General features: G+C 39.7%; 1 protein-coding gene across 3 annotated transcripts in view; it reads left to right on the top strand.

Annotated features, from left to right (window-relative positions):
- TNKS (tankyrase) overlaps positions 1-23,179 on the top strand; it is a 144,649-nt gene that overhangs the window by 18,807 nt on the left and 102,663 nt on the right. For all 3 annotated transcript variants that reach the window (XR_006167051.1, XM_042808425.1, XM_042808426.1), the window contains exon 3: positions 13,526-13,621. Coding sequence is in view for 2 of the 3 variants with exons in the window: in XM_042808425.1 (XP_042664359.1) it covers positions 13,526-13,621 (96 nt within the window). In the remaining variant the exon portion in view is untranslated. The remainder of the gene's footprint in view (positions 1-13,525; positions 13,622-23,179) is intronic.

The following is a 23,179-nucleotide window of genomic DNA, read 5'->3' on the forward strand; positions in this document are numbered from 1 at the left end:
TGCTCATGGTTTTAAATAGTTTCATGTACTCTAACCACTTGTTTATGCTATGTCAGCTTTCAGACATCAATACCCATCACAAGAATGAGAGCTGCTTGAGCTGAATCTTACTACATTTCCCACTGCATAAGTCTGTAGTTCAGAATATTGAAAGGGACCTGAGAATAAGGCCTTCTTCTCTGTGAGCTGATGGGGGTGGAGGAACCAATGATTGAAATCATACATTGGTAATTTGGAGGCATTGTAATACTGTTGTCATAGTAACAGTGGACTGGAATGTGAGACAACAGGGCTTTTGTCAAAAGAGACTACAGAAAATGGTTTGGGACCCTTTGCCATGGCATATACAACTGCAGTGCTCCCTGGTGGGCTTTGGCAGAAGGACAGGAGGGAGGTAGATCGATTCCTGTAGATGAAGGATACATCTTCAGTATGTGACATCTATGTGCAGGCAGGTCTGTTAATGTAGGACAGTCTACAGGAATTACTGTTACGGCAAAAACTGCCGAAATGAGATGGGCTTGTTTGCTGTAAAGACTTCAGGGAATTCTTTCTGCTGGCATTTTTCATCTGTGCACATGTAGCCATGATAGATGCTTTATGAAGAAAATCTCTGTGAGCAGTGTCAGTCACCCATGTGTGCCTGACGAAGCTTCTCTGAGTGCCAGGAGCCTTGAAACAAGGGGGTCATTGACACAAGGTGAAGTGCCTTACCACAACATTTTCGTGAGAGGACCAAGCATTGAGCTGGATTAATCCTGAGGTTAAATCCTCTTCAGAAACAAAATCAACAGTAAACTTGATAGCAGAGAGGATGATGCTTTGTACGAATTGTGTGAAAATGAGCCTTACTTCAGGTGAGCAAGACTTGTCTGCAGGGTTATGCCAATAAAATGACTTCTTGTTTGCAAATCTGGAACTAGTGTTGCTGAAGGCTTGTAAAATCTGTCATGTTACTGTGTTTCTTATGGTCCTTAAGGCTGTAACTTATATTATGGTATTTGTATTGCTTAAAGTTGCTTGAAATTCAACTTCATGAAAGTAGGTTGAGAAGAATTGCCTTGTCTGGGGTTTCATACCCTGTGTATATTTTGGAAGCCATCTGTTTTTCTGCTAGGTTTGGACTATATTGACAATAAATATGTTAGAACCTATCTGTGGATTTTAGGCTTTTTCCCAGTTCTATTTCTTAAAATTCAGGTATCAATAAAACTAATCTTTTTCCCACTTTTGGCTGCTTGACACAGGAGAATCTGTGGAGGATGAGAAAAGAGTAATTTATTCTATGATGTTTCTTTACAAGTGTTGATTAAATCAGAACCTGGTTACTTTCAGCAAAGGCGGTGGTATGATAATATGCAAAACACTATTAGAAAACTTGCTGTAGGTCATTTATGGGAAGTAAGGTCTTCACAAGTACTGATGTTAACTATTAGCAAATTGAGAGGGAGGGGAAGAGGAAGTTGCATATTATTCAGAACAGAGCAGTCAACAGTCTGCTCTTGCAGACACTGAAACTGATTTCAGATGTCTGATACCACTTTACAGTGGCTTCCTAAATGTCTTGCAGATATACTTAATCTTAAAGAATCATAGAATGGTTTGGGTTGGAAGGGTCTTTAAAGATCATGTAGTTCCAACCCCCCTGCCAAGTCTTACAGGACTATGCTTCTAATTACTGTAGCAATATCTGTTTTTAGCTTCTCAGAGGAACCATGTGGTCTTAATGCAGTTCATATGTGGTTTAAAAACAATGACTAGATATATGTGTAGCTGTTAGGCATAAATGAGTGGGGCCAATTCTATCAGATGCTTCCTTAGTCTAATGGAAAATATTGATTGAAGTATTGCTATAGGATGTACAGATCTTGCCTGTAAAAACCTGCAGACAATTAAATATTTGTCATATAGTGAACCAAGGAAGGTGTCTTTTCAATGATTTGGTCTTTCTGCAGTGTAAAGCAAATGTACAGAATGAACTGTGGGTGACTGAAGCCTACTGAAAATACTGAGCACTTGCGTCTTGTTCTGTGTGGTCTTCACTTCGGTCTTTTACCCAGCCAGGACTCACAATGAACATAGACTCCTGTACTCCAGTATTTCATTGGTTTTCCATGTTTATATAAATGCACCACTCTTCTTAGACAAAGCTATTCCTTTCTAGGAAACGCTGAATTGTCTCATGTGAATCCTACTGTTCATGCTGCTATGTGTAGTCTTTGTGTTTTGCTGATGGCTTGTCCAAGCAAGCAGTACTAGGTAATTCCTTGGTTAGGCACAATGCTCTCGACCTAGCTATAGTATTGCATACAGAACTTACACGACAAAGGAGACAATAGGAACTGGCTACAACCATTTGTTTTTACTTACTTGTTTGTGGTGGTACAGGGATAGCACAGGACTCATGTGACCCAGGAGAGGAACCCACTCAGACTGATCTAACGTGCACCCTTCCCTAGCATGAGACCCACAATGGTGATGGTATCTTACCTGATAGATTGTGAGATTTTTGCAGTGTACAATATTTGCTTGTCAAGGACCTAATGCTAAACAGGCTAATACATGCACTGCTCTCTGTCAACAGGGCATGGTGGTGAGCAGTTCTGGGACTGGAGAACAAATGTATCTGTATACAGTGCTGTGCTTTTAAGGATAGATGCCAATGTGACTGTTTTACATAATAATATGGTCTAAGGCAGTGGCTGGAGAAAGTTTCCAAGACTGATACATGTACTACTGCTAGCTAGTCAGTTGTTTACTAACATTTTTGTTAACCTAAGCTTCTAGAGTTCATACATTTTGCAGGTTCATTGTGGAAGCCCCGAAGCTTCCTTTATACAACACAGCTTTTGGTTTGGATTGTGTGCTTGGGGAGAGCATTCCGGAATGATGCAGCCATCTCTTGCGTGGTGTGGGGAAAAAAAAAAAAAAACAAAAAAAAAAAAAAAAAAAAAAAACAAACAAACAAAAAAAAAACAAAAAAAAAAAAACCAAACAAACAAAAAACTGCAGTGACACTGAAGTTTCAAGGTTGCTCTCCAGAAGACTGCATTCTCCATAACCTGCATACACTTTTGTTTTCTCACTTTTAGCTGAAATGGAAAATTTTAACTTGAAAAGTATACCATCCAGGAAAGGAAACAGGAGTATTTACTTTAAGACCAGGCAAGATCAAGGCTTTGAATTGCTGTTCATGTAGGCTGAGTGATCTACCAACTCTGGCTCTTTCTCTGAGGGCAGAAAGATATTATCAACCTGCTGTGCTGCCTACAGCCTCTGGAACTTTCTGCTTGTTTTCTCTCCCTATGCATATTTAATCAGTGGTAGGCAGAACTGGTGTACCAGGGAGCAGTTTTGTAGTGCTTCCTACATATAGAAAACTAATTGTAGTTAAGATGCACCTACTTATGGGAAAAGAGTTGTGGGCAGTCACTGAGGGAGGAAGAAGCCTTTTAAAAAGGTATCTTCTTGCCCTGCTGGAAGAGCTCTGACTTTTGCAATGACGCTTGTGGTTTCAGTTGTCTGGTTCAGATCCTTTTCCCCTGCCTTACTTGGATTAGATAAATCTGGTTTCTGAGATATCTAGTGCAAATTAATTCTAGAATACATTCAAATACTTTGTAGTGTGTTGGGAAGTGAGGTTTATGGTGTGTGTGTATATATAGACCAGGAGTCCGGCTATCTTGATAAAAGGTTGAAACTTCAGTAAGCAAAGTCTAAAAGTACCTCTGGAGCAAACAGTGAAAAGTCTGAGACAAAAGAATCATTCTGAGAAATTAGAGCTTGCATGAAAATAGGATAAAGATCTTTTAAAGTGATGCTTTGTAATACTATTTTTGTCTAGATCCTTCTTCTCCCCTCAAAACAAACAAAAATTTGGTACTAGGAGACCTTTGCTACTTTGAAGATTCCTTATTGCTGCCTTGAAGTCTCTTTCTGTGAATTGTTGACCTAAGATGAAGGGGAGTCTGACCTCTAAGCACTGTTTCTGTGTCATGTTTTACTGGGCCTCTGCTCAATTTGGTAGTTGCATCCTGTTACTGTAAGAACTGGTACGGTTTCTGCAACGTACGGGAGCATGACAGCCTGCCTTTCAAAGAGCAGATCTGTGTCAAGGAAGTGAGATGTTTGATACAGCTATCCTCTGGCCCTGATGGACCAAATGGTCTTTTCAGCCATTAAGCAAGAAGTGCCTCTGCTGGGAGCCGTATTCCAAACTGTTTGCATGTATAGCCTCCTAGCATATATTGATGCCCCCAGCTGTTGTTGTTATCACCTAATGACAAGGTAATAGACACATGCAAGCAGATGATATGATTTTATCTGGATTATGTCACATATAGTCAAGGTTTACTATTGACTATATCATTTCTTTACTAGAGGTAGCTTTCTTTTTCTTAGAAACAACCATTTAAGACCATGTGTCTGCATACATTTTAAAACTGCGTATCTCCAGGATCTGGCTTGGAGGATTACTATCATAGAATGGTTTGGGTTGGAAGGGAACTTTAAAGATCATGTAGTCCAACCCCCCTGCCATGGGCAGGATGTAGCTTTCACTAGATCTGGCTTCTCAAAGCCCTGTGCCACCTGGCCTTGAACACTTACAGTCATGGGGCATCCACAGCTTCTCTGGGCAACCTGTTCCAGACTTACAGAAGTTTAGGTAGATGACATCTGTAGCTTTTCCTTTGTCAAGTGATGCAATCACTCCATCGTAGAAGGCTACCAAATTAGTCAGGCGTGATTTGCCCTTGGTGTCTCTAACTGGCAATGTGTTTTTCAGGAGGATCTGTTCTATGATCTTACTGGGCACAGAAGTGAGGCTGACTGGTTTGTAGTTCCCAGGGTCCTCCTCTTTAAAACTGGGTGTGATGTTTCACTTTTTCGAGTCTCTGGGGATTTGCCTGACTGCCACAACTTTTCGAATATGATTGAGTATGGCTTGGCAGCTACATCAGCCAATTCCCTCATGACCCTGGCTTACATCTCATTGGGTTCTATGGACTTAAGTATGTTCAGGTTCCTTAGGTGGTCTTGATCCTGATCTTCACTTACAATGTGAGGGACTTCATTCTGCAGTCCCTGCCTTGAGGTTCATGAGGGGCTTGAGAGATGTGGGAAGAGATTTCTATTGAAAACTGAGACAAAAAAAGTGTTGAATACCTAAACCTTCTCCTTATTGGTTGTCACTAGTTCTTATGCCTTATTTATCAAGGGGGGGGTATGTTTTCTCTAATCTTAATTTTCTAGCCAGCTTTCCTGTAGAAGCCCTTCTTATTATTTGCATCCTGTGCCGAATTCAGTTCCAACTGTGCCTTAGCTTTCCTGATCCCATCCCTACACATCCAGGCAGCATCCCTATATTCTTCCCAGGATACATGTCCATGTTTTCACTGCCTTTGCATTTCCTTCTTACACTTGAGTTTGACTATGAAGTTCTTAGCTATGTTTGTCTCCTCCCTTCCTTGCCTGATTTCTTACACATGGGAATTGAGAACTCTGGTGCTCTGAGAAAAATGTCCTTAAAGAGTCGCCAGCTCTGTTCAGCTCCTTTTTCCCTGAGATGCAGTTTCCTAGGGAAGTCCCATCCATTAATTCCTTAAACAACTGAAAGTTTGCTCTCCTAAAATTCAGAATCTTACCTCTATTCTTCAGCTGGCCTGTATCCCTCAAGACTGTGAATTCCACCATGTTGTGACCACTGCATCTTAGGCTTCCACCAGTCTTGACAACCCTAATTAGTTAATCTGTGTTGGTTGGCAAGAGGTCTAGTAATGCATCTCCTCTGGTTGTGCTATCACCTGGATAAAGAAATTATTCTCAATGCATTCCAAGCATCTCCTGGACTGTTTACAGCTCGCTGTGCTGTTTTCCAGAAGCTGACAGGGTGATTGAAGTCCCTCAGCAGGATCAGAGTCTGGGAGTGTGATGCTTCTGTAGTTCAAGTAAGAACTCTTCATCACCAAGCTCCCCTTGGTCAGGTGGCCTGCAGTAAATACCAACCATGAGGTTTCCTTTATTAGCTTGGCCCCTAATTTTTTATACATATGCTCTTAACTTGTTCACTGCTGTTTTTCAAAGGCAGCTCTGTGGAGTCAATTAGTTTTCTTTACATAGAGGGTAACTGCCTGCTGTTCCTTCCTTGCCTGTCCCTTATGAACAGTTCCTAGCCATCTTATTGCAGCACTTCAGTTGTGTGATCCTTCCCACCATGTTTCAGTGGTAGTGGTTAGATAGTAGCTTTCTAGCTGCACAGGGGCTTCCAACTCCTCCTGTTTGCTACCTGTGCTGTGTGCACTGGTATAGAGGCACTTCAGCTGGGTCAGGGACTGTGTCACCTTTTTAGAGGAACATGCTCTAATTCCTTTGCTGCATTTTGTAGATTTGGTTCCTACTATATCAGCAGTCCTTGGCTTTTCTCTATTGCTCAGAACTTCCCCTGATACTTGTCTGCTGCTTTTTTCTGCTGTCAGAACTCTCTTTTCTGTCTATGCTGTTGGAGAGCACTTCTAATTCCCTTTAGAATTTTTTGTTTCAGCATAGTGGGGCCTAGTGTTGCTTTTGTAAGCTTCTGTTCATCTGCTCCATACAACTGCAGTCGGCACATTTGTCTCTTGCTCTGTCTGGCCCCAACAAAGAACAAAACCAACATGCTGGTTCATTGGGAATAAAACTGTTGTCTGGGGAACTGGGAAACTGGGATGCCCTGAACAAGGTAAGTAGGGAAGACAAAATGATGGGAAGTGCTTGGAGCTGACATTGACCCACCATGACTTTGACTGGTAATGTTAGATATACTCCTAACTAGAACAACAAAATGATCCTTTTTGACTCCTGTCACTAGCATATGTCCCTGTACTGTCCTTTATGGTGCAAACCAGAGCGTGTCATGTCATTGCATGATGAACTGGATTGGGCAAATGATCACGTTTCTGATCTGCCTTGTTGCTTGACCAAATGTTTGCAGCCACCTGAAGCAAGGGTGGGCAGCACAGGGCTGGGGATGGCGATTCAGCCAGCATGGTCTAGGTGAAACCATAGCCTGTGATAGTGCTGTTTTGCAGGGGAGCAGCTTTACAATTCTTTGCAGCCCTTCATTTTTTTTTATTTTGAAATTGGAAGGGGGAATAAAGGCTGCATGCTCTCCTGCTCTCTGCCCTGGAGTGTTGTCTGTTCTCATCCTGCTGGAGATGTTCCTTATTGCCCTGAAACTTGGTGCTTGGACCCTCCCTTCTCCCCTTCAATCTTAGTACTGTTCTTCATGGCCCCTTTGTCCCAGGGATGTTGAGACTAGCTGGACATAATTTCTCAGTTTAGCAAGGTCCTTAACCTTTTCCTCAGAAAAGGTGGCTCCCAGCCTGGGAGAGTTGACTCCTGTCTGCCATCTGAGCAATAAAACCCTACAAAGCAGCCAGTAATGCAGGTCTTTGAAGTCTTCAGTAGTTAACTGCAGACACCTTTGTTGCTGGAGATTTAGCCTTCTGCATCTTTTCCTTACTTGTCTTGCCTGCACCCGTGGGGAATTCTATATTTCTCCCTGAATTCCCTTAGGGATTTAATTGCTCAACGTGCCTTTATTCTTCCTTTTTTCTGCTTCTGCACACTCTCTCATGTTTGTCTGTCTCCTATCAAATGCATTCCTACCCTGAACTGCTACCTGGTTGTTACCTCTTCTTACCAGTAAACCACCTGCAGTGCTCCCAGATGTGTCTGGTTATTGCCTCTACCCTACCCTGACACCAAACTAAATCCTTGGGTGTGCTTGGCCTCATTCCTCAACAATCCTCTCTTCATTCAGTTTTGCTGGCTTTCAGTATAGAGGGATAGTCAGGACCATAGGACCTGTTCCTCTCCTTTTTTCCAACTTCTCTTGGCTGAGCTGGCAGTGGTGTTTGAGGTCATGGATGATGTCATCAAGTCAAGTAGTGATACTCAAACTTTTAGAGCTGTGTCCAGCCACTCTAGTGGTACTGCATCTCACGATTTCACCAATGGCTGGCAAGTATAGCCTTTTTCTTCATCATGCAGCCAAGACTGAGGTTGCTCACAGAGGTGGAGGTTTATCAGCGATACAGTTGTGGTTAATGTTATTAGCTGTATCTCATATATTCAACTTTATGAAGCTAAAAGTAGGGTGCTACTCCTTTTGTTATATGGGTTTGTCTAACAAAAAGGCTTATGTATCTGGTAACTTGCCAAAATGGGATTATTCGATCTAAATCACAGAAGCATAATTTCTAGGCAAGAAATTGTTGTTCTTGTAACATGAGAAAAGCTTCAAAACCTCAGTGATTTGATTTATGTGTAGAAGTAGGGGAGAAGATGCATTTAGCATTGGCTGAAAAAAATTAACAGTTTGGATTCCAGTGTGTTGTCTAGATGTTTTCATAATGTGGGAGTAAATGAGCACACGGTGTTTCTTGTCAGGTATAAGTTGGAAACGTCCTGTATGGAACTGGTACTGAGGTGTGTGTGCTCCTGGGCCTAAGGCTAGTGAGAGAATGACCAGCTTTAAAGATATCCTTTAGAAGGATGAAAGACAGTGCCTATGTTGCAAGTCAAAAGGAGGGCTTTTTCTTAGTCTGTTTCTCTGTACTATGATACTTTGGGACTAAGTCGATAAAGCTACAGTCATAGGGTTTGGAAAGGACCTTTGGAGATCATCTCCAAAAGGTAAAGTTGAAAAGAGGGAAGGAAGGATATATTTTGAAGCTAGGGTAACTGGAAGGGACCACAGGCACAAGGCAGTGGGACACAGTGACTAAAGAACTGGTGGGGAGAGAGGAGGCAGTGACAGAGCTCTGAGGAACTGAAGGCTCTGGGAATGTTATGAAAAGCATCAGGCAGCTTTAAGGACAGATTCTGGAAAGGTATTTTAAGTGCAGTACTTCTGGAAGGTCTGCTTGTTCTTGCATTTTTCACTCAACAGTCAAAGGTTTGGGTGTGTCCCTTTTTTGTACTTCTGTGCATCCAATTGGAAACTAAATGTGAACTTTTCCATCAGCATTCCTGTAAGTATACTCAGGAAGCTTGTGGATGTTGGGCCTAGACAAACTGTGACAGAAATATTCTGATCTTTGATCATGTCTAGTATTAAAACAACCAACTTGATTTTTATTCCTATTCTATTCCCATTGTATTTCTGTCTTTCAGTCAGAAGTGTTTTCTTTGGTGCACTTTTTAGCTGAGACAATATGAAGGAAGAAAGGCTAAGTACTTGGGTGATAGTTTGTGTGTAGACAAACTCTTTTTTTTTTATCCCCCTTCTTTTCTTTCCTCCTTCCAATAAAACTTACTTTTCCCTTGTTGTTTTATAATTACTGGGGAAGTTTTTGCCATACCTTGTTTGTGAATATGTGAAGTCTGAAACTGCTAAAAGTAAGAATGTTTGTTCTTGGTGAGTTTATAATTTGACAGCCAAACGAGGTAGTGTTGGTTAGCCTCACAGTTCAAAATACCTGTGCCAGGAGGCTATGGGCCAAGTGTTTAATTTTAGGATTTGTTCTGCTGTAGCAAGTTGGCAGTAATCTGAAATTATTAGTGGTTGTAGCTCATGCTTTGTGCAATACTGTAACATGCTTGTTTTTATTTGGTGGGAAGAATGTGGCTTTTCTTATCTCTAGTACTGATCTTGTATAATAGCAGTGTAACTAAATAAAGCATTTCAGATGGCATGTGAAGATCAGAAACTTATGTATTGTAGCGGTTGCAGTGATGGTAAAAATATAACTCTGTACCAGTCTGTGTTTGTTTTGTAGTTAAGCTTACAGGACTTTGTCCATATACAAGATGAAGATTCAATTAAAAGGAGGGCTTCTTCATACTGTTTGTACAATATGGCTTGTAGGAAAGGCAAGGATAGCCAGGTAATGACATTGCTGAATTATTATGGGCTCTGTCTGCAGTACAGAAAAATAATACACCCCAATGTCCCCACTGTCCAGAGGAAATAAGCCAGCATATCAAAATATGCTAATTAAAAAAGTTCCAGGAGTGAATCTGTGTGCACACCATCCTTACACTTGGCTGTTAACAGCAGTCTTTTGACATAAACTATTGCCACGTTTCCTTTTCAGGCTGCTCAGAAACTGTCCTCTAAAACTGGTGTGCAGTGTTTGAAATCCAAAATAGCTACAGTAGCTAGAATGGCTTGTTCTGTTGTGTTTCATTATAAAGGGAATGTTTTTCTCAAACAGGAGATCTGTCTTGACATTTTTACACATCCCTGGTGCATTGAAAAGGAAATTCAGAGAGACACACTGTGTCTAGATCTCAAATACCCTGTGGTTAGAAGACACTTTGTGTTGGGCTAGAGTGTTAAAGGTTTTGAACAAGCAGAAGAACATTCAATTAGAAGCTACCTGTGGTTTGCTGGGTAGAAAAGAACAGCTGCATTACACCAATAGGCTAAACATCAAATGCTGGATTTCTTTTGTTAATTCATGCTGATGACAACATTTCTCACTTGGATATCTTTTTGTGAGATTATGTACTGAAAAGGTGTGGAGAGTATAGAATCAGATAGTCAGTAGAGGAAATGTAAGAATAGGATTGCCTTTGTGACCTGAATTTGCCGCTTTTATTCATCTGCATTCTAATACGGTCTGTATTTATATGATTGGATTCATCTCTCAAGATGCTATCGCATTAATTTCACAGGGTAGATGTGCCTCTAGGTCTGAATAAGGGATCTGTCTGCAAGACCATACCCTTGGTTGCTGAACAGGCTGGAAGGGTTTTGACAAGTGGGATGAGTGATTGCTGAGACAAGAAGGGATAAGTCTTATGGTTACAGCAGTTGAGTTCTGACGGGTTCTTTTTCTGAACCTAGTTTGGCCAATTCAAGTGCATGTTCCACAGCAGACACTAATTCCAGGTTTCTGCAGGGAACCAGCTTAAGCACCATTAGTAAATTTTTTTTATGTATTTCCTTAGGTTTTTAAAACTAAATACCTGACACAGAAATTGTAGGTTGTAAGCCATGCACCTTCATGGTTTACTAGCCTGACTGAACAGGTTAGATACACTGCATAATCCTCTGTCATTTTAGCCAAGAGAGGAGCTGAAAGCAGTACTCTGTTGTCATCTTCTGTGTGCCAGCAGAAGTAGCAGGGAAGCACTCTTGGTGGGTTTGCACAGGACTGGAGAATTAAGGTACTTGAAAATGTGTGTTTCTGTTTTAACATCGGGCTCAGGCAGTTGCAGATCCCTCTGACATCTCAACATCTGTTAGCTCTCATTTTTTAAAGTCACTTTTCTTGCACCCTAACCTGCCTTGGCTTGGCTTCGCATGCTAGTCCAAACCTCCAGACTTTGTTCAAAACCCAGTCATTCCTCTCTCTTGGTCTTTCTTCCTTTATTCTGAGTTGTTATCTCTTCCCAGGTCACATCACCTTCTCCCCTAGCTCTTTGTCCCCATGTTTTTGCCATGTGACTCCTTCCCTGTCATCTCATCTAGTCTGGGCTGTTCCATCATTTCATACTGCCCGCTTTCCCTTTATAGACACTAGTTGCTTGTTCCCTCTTTTAGGGTTCCACTCTTCCCCTGATGCCTTTTGGGACAAATGGCTTCCTTCTCCACGGTATAGATTCACTAGCAGAGTCAAAGAGAATAGAGACAGGACGTACTGAGTGTGTCTCTCCATACTTACTTTCTGTACTGCCTACTGTGTTTAAAAAAATCTGCAAAAAGTCCTGTTCACCACTTCCTGCTGGAGTGTGTCTCACTGGCTTGTGAGGCTGGCTCAGCGTCAAACCTGTCCCTGAGTAAGATCTGTAAGGGGGTGGTAGAATGTATGGCACAGATGGCATCTTCAGAAATGGAGGTGCCAGATCTTAACAAGATTCTGTAAGCACGTGCTATCTGAATTTATTTTTTTTCCCATTTTGGTGTCGTCATTTTGACATAGGGGAAAAAAAAACCCAACCACCACCATCAAATAAAAAAAAAACCTCATAGGAAAAGCCCAATCTGCCTACTTGAATCTTCTTTCAGAAGCATGGGACGACTGCACCTTCTTGGCAAAGCATAAAATAAGTCAATTTACTTCACTGAAGTACCAAACTTCTGCAAAAATTCAGCTTAGGGCAAGCATGTAACATAGCATCTTGTAAGCTGAAATATATGAAATTTGGCAACTTTAAAAGCATTTGAAGTCAGAATTGTTTTCATTAAGACTTCTTTTCTTATACAATACTACCAGATAAAATTTTAATTTAGAAAAATGTTTATTTCTACAAAGCCTTTTGCTGGTTAGTGATATATGTAATATAACAGTGGTAGTTACTTTTGTTCTGGATTGGAACAGAATCTTTTTTCCTGGAGAATCCTGTCTATGAAGTGGTTTTGCATTCTTAGTTACAAAAAGTGCTTCCGAGTGTTTCTTTGTCCTGATTACTTCAGTCCAGCAGTGTCTCTACATGCATATTTACATGGGCAACCATAAATGTCTGCTTTTTTTTATTATTTGTCTCCTTGATATTGAGTCTCTGCACCTCTGGTATGCTGTCTGGTTATTCACACTTGTGCAAAGTAAGTGTGTAACTGTTGCTCTGAATTTGTAATATGTTGTGCTTATTTTGCACAAAATTTTGGGAAATGGAGAATTGGGGTCCTTTTTATCAGACCTCTTAATGTCGCTGTGGGCTTTGCTTCCCAATTCTGTGGAAAATGCCTTGATCTTGAGAGAGGGGGTGATCTGAATTGGATTGTTATGCTGTTTCTGATCAAAAGAGTTTACAGGTAACATATTGTTTTCCTTTTGATGAGCTTTTCTAGATGAGGATGATCTACTGTATCAGTGCATTCCTAGCCATATGGTTGCATATTGCATTCTAAGTATTTTTATGTACTTGAATTTTTATGCGTTAATAGGCTTAACAGGGAGAAGACATACCAGTGAGAATAATAGCTTCTGAACATCCAGATTGCAGGGTACCAGGTTACACATCCTACCTGATTTGTTACACTCCTTGAAGGCAAGCCGGTATGCTGTGGTTAAGATTTTGTGTGCAAGTGACAAGGCACTGAAAAGCTGGAATTTTACGGATTTACAGAGGCAGGATGACTTGGGATATTTGGCAGGAAGAGGAACAGGAGTGGTAGCAAGAGGCAGTAGTGGTAGTAAAGGCAGGAGCAGGTTCCACAGCAGATTTCCCAGTGTGAGTCAGTGAATGCACAGCTTCCTAGCTAGCTGTCAGGAGGAACCCAAAACTGAGTCTTGCAAGAGATTCAGGGTTCATGTTTATCATGCGAAGTCATGTGATCTTACTTTATCTTAACTTGCCAATTTAGCCTTACTCTGGAGAAGATTCTTTGCTGCAGTGCTTAACAAAAAAAAAAAAAAAAAAAAAAAAAAAAAAAAAGAGGGGAGGGTGAGAGAGAGAGGAAAAAGAATCAGAAGGAAAAATAAAGAAAATAGTGCAATGTGTGTTTATGCCTACATCATGCCGAAGAGACACTTAACAGTAAATAATCTGTGTATACCTGAGGTAAGATACTGTTTCTGCTTTCCCTGCACAGTACTGCTGCAGCACGGAGCTGATCCAAACATTCGGAACACCGATGGGAAATCTGCGCTGGATCTGGCAGACCCTTCAGCAAAAGCTGTACTCACGGGTAAGATGCGTACATCTCTTAGCAGTGTTACCTGTAGTTCATTTTGTGTGTATAAGTTCAACATTGTAAAAGTCTTCTGCCTTTTTGGATTTTCTATTGTGTAAGAGCATTTTAAAACTGTCTTTTACCAGATTTCATATTGATGTAACTGTCGTTAATGTGCTATGCTGCTATAGGTTTGCTTATGCTACTTATGCTAATGCTGTAATTTTCTGTTATAACATTATTCATTATTCACTGTGTTTCTGTGGGTTTTTTTAATTTTTAATGGCTTCCCAATATACAGGTTGAATAGGAGCCCCCAACCCTTGGGGAAAAAAAAAAGGGGGGGGGGGGGGAAAGAAAAAATAATCAGGTCAGTTGTTTTAAGACCTTCACTGTTGAGCAAGCAAGGACGTTTGTATAACTATAGAAGTACCTGTGATCTGAAAGACAACCTGCTACCGATTGTAGAAATACATAGTTACATTATATTTTGCTGCAGATTCACGTGCTATGTTTTCCTTCTTCTTCCTCATTAGTCATTTTAGGTTGATCTCTCTCATGCACCAATTTTTTCTTTTTTCGGGTCTATTAGCTGCCAAACAATGTTTCATGAAAATATTCTACAGATAGAACTTTGTTTTTCCACAGCTTTGTGTTTTTTGTTTTTGTTTTTTTTTTTTTTTTTTAATACATTACCTGTTGTAGCATGCCAGTAAGCATTAAAATATAATACAGTGGCCTGTCAAATCTGAATCAAGAAATACATGGTCCTCTGTGCTGATTTTGACATCTAAGAAATAATGTTTAGAACAAAGTAATGTTGAATTTTAAAATATATATAATTAGATTTATAGAAAGGGATTCAGCAGCTGAGCTTCATTTGAAGAAATAGCTATTTTTCTTCTTTTGCCTTTTATTTCCCCTTTTCTGTCTCTATTTTTATTGACAGCTTAATTTATAGGTTATGTGCTATGCAACACCCATATTCTTTCTTCAGATTATGTTCAGAGCACACCAGCTCCTTTTAGTTTTCAGGAACATTTCCTCATCTTCTTTTTCCAGTGCACTGACTACTATACATAATTATCTACAGCTCTGCAGTGATTTGAGAGTGCCTTTGGAACAGTGCACTTTAAATACATATGATTTAGTTTAATTACTCAGTGTCAAATTTAAACATGTTCCTGAAGTGTTAACGCTAATGTTAGCTGTGCTAAGCAGGTTAATCTGACTTTTGTCTGTTAATGGGTACATTTGTACAGATGCTGAAGATGTAAAGGCTACCAGGGAGTCAAGGTACCTCAAAGGTGTTAATGGATATTTGGCATTTAGTTGTGGGGAGCTTGGTATATGTACAGTTTGGGGGTTCCAAGCTGTTCTTCAAGCTATGCTAAAGCATCAACTTCGGGATAGTAGAAGACTTGCGGACTCACCATCACAGACCTTGCTGTCTGCTCCACTGAGTTCTCTGGAGACTAGATCACCACCTTGTGCTTTATGCAATGGAGAGGGCAATGTGTCACAGCGAACAAGTGGAGATGGATGAGAAGCAGCCTTCTGAGAACGTCCTGTCGAGTGTCGCAAGCGCTCTGTGTCCCTGGCCTCACTCCTAATGCCTTGCACACAGGCGTCCAGTGACTGCAAGCTTCTGCAACCCATGGATGTTACCAGGTTGTACATATAACCATGCATGCACAGAGCCACTTCTGCTGCTATTTAGGTGTTTTACTGTTCATAAAAAGATGTCATTTTTGTATGTGCCTTATTTTTCCTAGCAAGAAAATTAGCGTTTGGTTTTATCAGCTTTGTCCTCAAGGTGGCTCTTGGCTACGCTGGGCTGGCTCTCTGCTGTGCACCTGAGCTCCAAGCTGTGTAAACAGGGTTTGAATCAGGCTGTAGCTGCTGTATGATGCACAACTACTGAAGAAGCTGACACTGGAGGCCATTTAAATGGAAGCTTTTTATTAAGAGCTTAATTTTTCTGGATACTGCCATGCTTTCTGAATATCTCTGTTAGACTGCTACTTTCCCATGCATTTTCCATGTGTTGTTACCTTTGCCTCTTGCTTCATCCCTCTGGAAGAAGGGGGCTTAAGGGATTTCGTAGGATCTATCTGGTTTGGGATTATCTTTAGCTACAGCAATGCTTTGCAATTAGGTACATCAGAACTTAAAGGTATTACTGGATTAAGGATGAGTAGGATGTATTAACTTAATTTTCAGTATTTAATGTTGAATGCTGAGATTTTAGAAATGCTCATGTTTTGACCTTTTAAAAGTGGAATGATCCTGGAAGCACAATCTGTAATTGTTACTGTATTTACATCTTTAAACAGCATGCATGTCAAGGCTGTTCTCATGATGCTATTTTGGGCTCCTTTTTCTACCAGTGTCTATGACCATAATTGACTTTTCCACATTGCTGCTGTATTGATTGTTGGAGAACAAGGTTCCTCTTACTCCGTTTTTGACCATGTATTTGTATAAGTTCATGCATTGATGTTAACTGCTTTGCGAATTAACTGTGATTATAGTCTCTCTTTGACCTCCAATTTAGCAAAAGTGAACAGAACACTTGTTGATAATTGACTAATCTTTTAAATTTGACAAAGACTTCTGTATGTGTTTTAAAAAGCACAGTCCTGTTGTGTAAAAAATACTTTTGGTGTTCTGGCAGCAAATGCTGAATCCACAATGTTTTGTTCTTTTCGGTTTCCCAGTCTAGAATAATGTGTAGTATCTTTTTCTCCTGAATTACAGAAAAGATATATAAGGCAGTAGTTTCTGGGATGACTTCCAGCCATTTTCTTGCAACATTCTCTTAACATGTGTGTTTTATAAAGGATACATGATGCAAATGAAAGACTACTATTCTGATTGAAATGGACTTTGAAAATTTCTTTGTAGATTAAAGTGAATTTTATAGAAATCAAACACAGAGTTCCAGCTTTAAAAAAAAAAAAAAAAAAGGAAGAAAAGAAAGGTTATATAACTGGGGAGTCTGCTTTTTACTACTTAAACAGGAAAGCAGTCTTTTTTCCCCTTCTGCAGGATAAGTAGCATTTATGTGAGCCAAGCACTTCACGATTGAGAGGATGAATATTTTTTGTTTCTTTTTCCTTAGCATCTCTTACTGTTCCTGAATCAGGCTGTCAAAAGAAGATTGTAATCCTCTTTTCCTCCAGACTGAAGCGGTAGTACAGACTCCAAAAACATATTGCATCTAAAAACCAGAGCTTTTGCACACATCAGATTAATATCCTAGTTAATTTTATTTTATTTTAATTGCCTTTGGGGTGAGTGGTTTCTGCGATGGGGACTCATGTTTTTTGCCATACATAGCACTGTGGGACTCCTATCCAGAACAAGGCCTTTGGGAGCTTTTGTACTACAAGTCATATTAGTCTTCATTATTCTCTTAGCAAGTTTATTGCCTCTTTAAACATTCATATCATTTTATATCTTTTCTCTACAGTATATGAAGATCTAACAATATTGTTAATGATTTATGTGAATGATTTATTTTGATTTTTGCCACTTCCCCATATTATTTGCTATTTGGAAATGCCTTCTGTACGTGTATGGTTGTTCTCTGTACTTGAACAGTTTCCAAAGCTGTTAACAAGAGCTGAAGGCACTTTGGTTGGATAATGCATTCTTGACTGCTCCATGCCACTGTTTTGCAAGGTTGGTTTTAGTTGGCTTCAAAGATTACTCTGTTGAAACAGGTCAAAATGAAAAAAAGTTTGGAAACTGCTGCATCTCCAGATTAAAGGAAGATTTCTTGAGTACGAAATAATGTCTTGTTTGTTAATAGAATTGATGTTCAAAGTTAAGCAAGACTCTGATCTTCCTACTTACTATGGAAATAATAGCTTTTACAAACCAAGTACTTAGGTCCTATTGAGCATTTCTCACCTCTGATTTTTGGATGTGAAGTACAGCTTAATGAGTGAAAGTACAGTGGTCTAAGGTTACCAGAGGTGTTAATGAGGATTCATGTTTCATGTATTTGTCATGTCAACTTTTAAATTGAAGTGGGGAGCATAGTCCATTTGTTGAAATACATTTGCACAAATCTTTTTAAAGTGAAGTACCATCTAGGCATGATTTGCCTGCAAGGAAGAGGAAAGTCTGATATTCCACTACAAAAAGGTTAGTTAACTTTAGAGAATGAAAAATGGATCCTAGGTACAACTGATCCATTCTAAAATTAGCATGAAGAGAAGAAACTATTTTAGTTTGAGTGAGTTTCATTTTTACTGTGCTACCTTACAGCTTGACAGTCTCAAATCCCAAACTCTTTCCTTCTGGGTTGGTGGTATTTCCTTTCCAGGTACTCTTAGGATGTGGAAGGCATTCTGGATAGACACTAGCACGTCATTTTGGGAGGTGCCAACCTTCTCTCCCTTTCCTTTTATTGATCTAATTCTTATATAGTGCACTCTGAAAGGAGATCATTTGGGCAAGGTATAGCTTCTGTCTTAAAGTAACTGTATAATAAACATAAGTGTGAAAGGAGAAGCGTTTTAACAGTAAGGAGGGCAGATGATACTAGAATGGTTTGGGCCATCCATTTGTCTGGGTCATCGTCCCTTCCGACGGTGGCACTGCAGTCTGCTGCCTTAGAGAAAAGTGCAAGAAACCTAGCAGTTGAGGAATACCCTTGCCCTGCAGAAAACTTTTGCCTTATTTCATATAGTCTGTTGGCATACATCTTGAAGCAAGAGGTCTGAAGGGCCTTTTCCAGCAGCTGCTTGTGCTTTGAATGTATGCTTCTGTGATTGCGATTTGTTTAGCATTCAGGTAGCTCTACTCTCCTCGTTTTACCAAGGCCACCCCTGAAGCAAACAAATCATCTGCTCTAGTTCACAGGTATGGGCATTGTGTGATGCTTTTATGTTTGGAGTCTATGGTGATACTTTGCATCTACTTTCTGGAAAATTATGAGGAACATCAGCTTTCCTTTGGGAATTCTGGGGCATTGCTCTTCCAGTCTTTGAAAAAGTGTGGGCAAAAATGTACCTGTGGCACAGACCTAATGTGAAGTCTACCACTTCGGTGGCCCTCATCTAGAAGCTCTAACTATATGGATATATAGATCATGTCTTCTGTTTCTAGGGAATATTATAATTGTGACCATCTTGTTATATTTGTAAATGTGTAATTTAAAAAAGATCTCATTCAGTGTGTGGTCTAGTTCCCACTTTCTCCTTTGAAGGAAGTTCACAGGTTACTTGGCAGGCCAGGAGTGAAATGCCTTCCTTTCTCATTTCTGGCACAGTCACATTTCAGTTTAATTACACATTTCCTTGTTTTCACATTGAGAGGAAAGAGGAAGAAACAGTCCTCTCTTTGTTCTAGGTGCCATGCCATATTTTGTGTGCACTTCTAGTATGTTTCTTCTTCAAGAGCAGCAGTCCTTTTTCTCTTGACTGTCTATATACAAACTTTCACTTCAGTGAAAATGGAGTTGCACTTGGTGGCACTGATGGTATAACGATTCTTTTTCCGCTTTCCAGCACTGCATTATTATTTCAAGATAGCATATCTTGATTTGAGCACTGTGCTCTGGTATAACATCCCGTTGACTTCTGTAGTGATGATTTAATGGCTTTCATGATTTTATTTTTTTTTTTTTCACTCAGGCTAAGTTTATTTTTTATTACCCCTGTGATTGCAGAAGAGCTAAATGTTTTATGGGAGCCTTTAGAGGAATTCTGAATTCTTAAGTTTGTGGTTTAGATTTCAGTATAATTCCACATGATTTATATTATGCATGCAGTGTTTATTGTTTTAATTTGTCAGTACTCCTTTGGTCTACCCATTTTATTGCCCATTCCCTCAGTTTGTCTTGGGTCCTTGTAATTTCTTCTGTTTTCTCTGGTAATTGAGTAATTTAAATGTTTCCTTCAGTGTGGTAGATTATTTAACACAAGCTCCAGTGTGTTTTATCATAAAGGAAACAAGTTACTATTGCTTTTAAGTGTCTGATCCTTGGAAGTACTTTGATTCTGATTCCATGACTACATAATTTCTTTAATCTCTTACTGAAGGACTTGTGCAAGGATCTTTGTGAACCAGTATTTATCTTCTGCTGCCTAAATTTTCCATTTTCATGTCTTAATGTGCTTGGGTTTCTTTTTAGTGTAACTTCAATTCTGGATGCTCTTGTTTCATAGGGCTTAGTTTTAGGATAATGAGATTCTCCTCTCTTTCCCCCTGCTCCCCATTTTAGAGACGAGCATGATCATCCTCATCTTTTGTCTGAACTTAGTTGTGTGTCTTGAAGTGGCTTCTTTGGAATGTGGCTGTCTGGCTAGATCAGATGACTTCTCCTTCTTGTTCTTATCCTCTATTTAGGCAAGGAGTTAAAAATCTATAGTCTGTTGTGTAGGTAGTCAAATAAGAAAGGGCACTGGGATTCAGGATTGGTGATTTTTATGAAAAACATGGTTTTGATTTACACTATCCCCTTTGCCAGTTTTTTCATTCCTTCAGCTTTCCTTTTTACAGTGATATCCATTTAGGAATATTTAGTAAGAGCTCTTTGAATGGAATCAAACTCTTAACTTGACAAAGGAACGAATTATCCTTCTAAAGCCTTCGCAGGGCACCCAAGCGTAGTCTTTCAGTTCTCTGATTCTCACCTTTGCTGCTGTATAGAGTTTTGGATGCTTTGAAAGCTTTCAGAAACCTGATGTACACAGATTTATTAAGCCTATACTACACACTAAAGTTTAACAACATCAAACGCAGAAGAAGCTTTTCTTCCTAAGATTTGTTATTATCCATATGGACAGAATAACAAATAACATCTCTAAACCTTGTAAGTAGAGAGTCCAAAACGTGTTTTCCATGGTGCCCTAGGAAAAATAATGGCAGAAATGTGTAAGAAGCATTTCTGTTTCCACAGTGCATCAGAGCACTCCATGATCTTTCTGTTTCTTTGCCTGGAGCACTAACTGATCTTATACTTCACTGAAATTTTTTTCTTCTGTAATGTTGATTAGATGATTTTGTTTGTTATTAGGTTTAGGATTTGTTGTGGATTTTTTTTTTTTTTTTTTTTTTTTTTTTTTTGCACAGTCTATGTTGTTAATTTCTGGTTATTAATAGCAATTTTTGCTAGTCCTGAGACTAAGTACTCCTTTGACATCTGCTACATTTTTCCATTGTCCATGGATAACTTTTCTGGATTGTTGTACCAAAACAGCCTTTTCACACTGTGTACTGCATGCAGTAGTAAGCCAGGGTACAGTGGTAAGAAATAAATGGATGGAGAATGTTATATAATTTCTCCTTTGTTTGGTTCTGTTTGCAAGTAGGGTGGCCATGCTGCACTTGTAACTATTTCAATGTAGTTTTTGTGTATTACTTTTTACTCTAATATGTAATAGTCTGTAAGCAAGCATGGAACTTCCTTGAAAAGAAGAAAAAAATGTAGCTAGCTGGATAATTCCTGCAAACAAAAGCTCCTATTGCTGTTATCTCTTGTACTGTAACTTCAAGAGCAGTCTTTCATATTTGGACTGTTTTCTTCTGAAAGTGAAGCTGTGTTTAAATTTTGAAAGCGATGAGCCACTCACAACTGTGAAATCTGTGGAGTCTTTGAGTATGTGGACAAAACATTTAAGACTGTTTTTTCCAGGCTGAACAGATGAATCTGAAAGAATGTTAATGTTGCATAAGGAAAACATACTGACTAGGAAGTGAGAAAGGCAGATAATCTTAATTATACCCTTTTATGCGTGTATTAGGACATACATACTGCTTACTGTTCCCCACTGCCTCATCCAGCAGGTTGGAGGGCTGTGTGCTGGGGAAGAATCAAGACTGCACAGTGAAGTACGATGTTGTCTGTATGGCTCCTGTTTCATTTGCTGCAGAAGTTGAAAGCAAGAGTGCATGGTGCAAGACAGGAGAAAAAAAAAAAGTTGCATATGTGGTTAAGGCAGCTAAATATTTCCTTTGGAAACAGGATTTTTTTCCTGATTCTGACCAGTATTTCCACATGGTCTGGAGTGTCATTCTAACATGCTGAAGAATAGTGGTTTTTTGCTGTTCTAGTTCATCTCTGTTAGCAACCAGGTAAAGATACGTTGCATCCTGCTATAAAGCATGTAGGTTTGCAGTGGCTCATGTTACTTCACTGCCTCCCAGACAAGGAGGCACTGTTACAAAAGGTGGTGTGTAGGAGAAGTAATAGGCTGTTTCCCCCATTCTTTCTAAACTTGGTGATAGTGGCTTGCGCAGCTGGTTCTCGCAGTAGTCCTTATCTACTCTGTCCAATGCTATCCAACTTCTGGTCCCAGTTGCAGGACCCGGGCTTGTCCTTCTTAAGCTTCTTCTCTTGGTCCTCACTTCCTGCCAACACATTCATACGCATGCATATGCACACCCCTTACTTGAGATCTCCATCCTTTACGCTGCCTCTTACTAATCCTGTAGGTTTGTGGTGGTATTTTTTTTTTGTTTGTTTTTATTTTTTCTGGTTCCTAGTCCTGGTTGTCTTCTAAATCCTTCATCCAGAATCCATGATCACTTCAGCTCCTCTGTCCAGCTAACTTCCCGATTCTACATCCCATTCTCCTCCTTCTCCCTTTACCTACATCTTCCCAGATAATTTCTGATATGACTGCTATTCTTCTTTTCTTAATCTAGCAAAATAACTCTTTCAAGAGTGTTAAATAAATGCCCAGATTTCAAAGGAATTTTAGCGTCATGTAGAGATTGTGTTATGTTTCAGATCGTTTATTGTTGTAGGTTTCCTACAGCCTTCTTCTATGCCAGTCACTTTTTATTTTTCCATACTTCATTTCTACAGGAGCTATTTATGAGTTTGAAGGACAATGCAATCTTTGGAATTATTTTAAAGGATTTGTTTGTTTTAAAATAACTAATGTAGCCAGGTGCATGTGTCTTGATAGGTCATACTGGAATAATCTCAGTAAGAAGCATGTTACTGGTGTGCTGCTTGCAAGCCCTGACACAGCTAAGGTCTTCTAGTAAGAAGCTTTGTCAAACTTGAAAGTATGCATTTAAGTAAGATTTGTTATGCGTATATGCCGAATTTAATATTGCTAAAAGTAAATCCACAAATTGTTGTGATTGGTGTGGATATGTCAGCCTAGGGGAAGGTTTTTTCTACTTCTTTCAAAATGAAAAAAATCAAGTAAGACCTTACAAAAGCTCTTGGTTCAGTTGCATGGCTCCTGAGCGCCGTGGCTGCGTTGGGCACTCTTTCTGTACAGAGCCGCTGCACCAGGTTTGCTCTGGTAAGAGCAGGCTTGTCCTTGCCAGCTGAGAAGTGCTCCCATCTTGCCAAGTAACGGACACGGGGCGCACCCCAAGTTCTCTGCAGCACAGGGTACCTGGCTGGGTCAGGAGCTTTTTTCCTCCCTTTAATTTTACTACGTATGTATTAGATGTGATCTAAGTTCAAGGATAAGACTTTTGAAAGTAGTTAATACTCCTAAAATTTAAAGGGACTTGTGTTCCCAAGTTACATTTTGTTAATTCAAATGATCAAGTGTTTTTAGGGCAATGTTTAGAAAGGAGAAATAAAACGAC

Source organism: Tyto alba, unplaced genomic scaffold (genome assembly GCF_018691265.1).
Source record: "Tyto alba isolate M040663 unplaced genomic scaffold, T.alba_DEE_v4.0 Super-Scaffold_6, whole genome shotgun sequence".
Taxonomy (NCBI): Eukaryota; Metazoa; Chordata; class Aves; order Strigiformes; family Tytonidae; genus Tyto; species Tyto alba.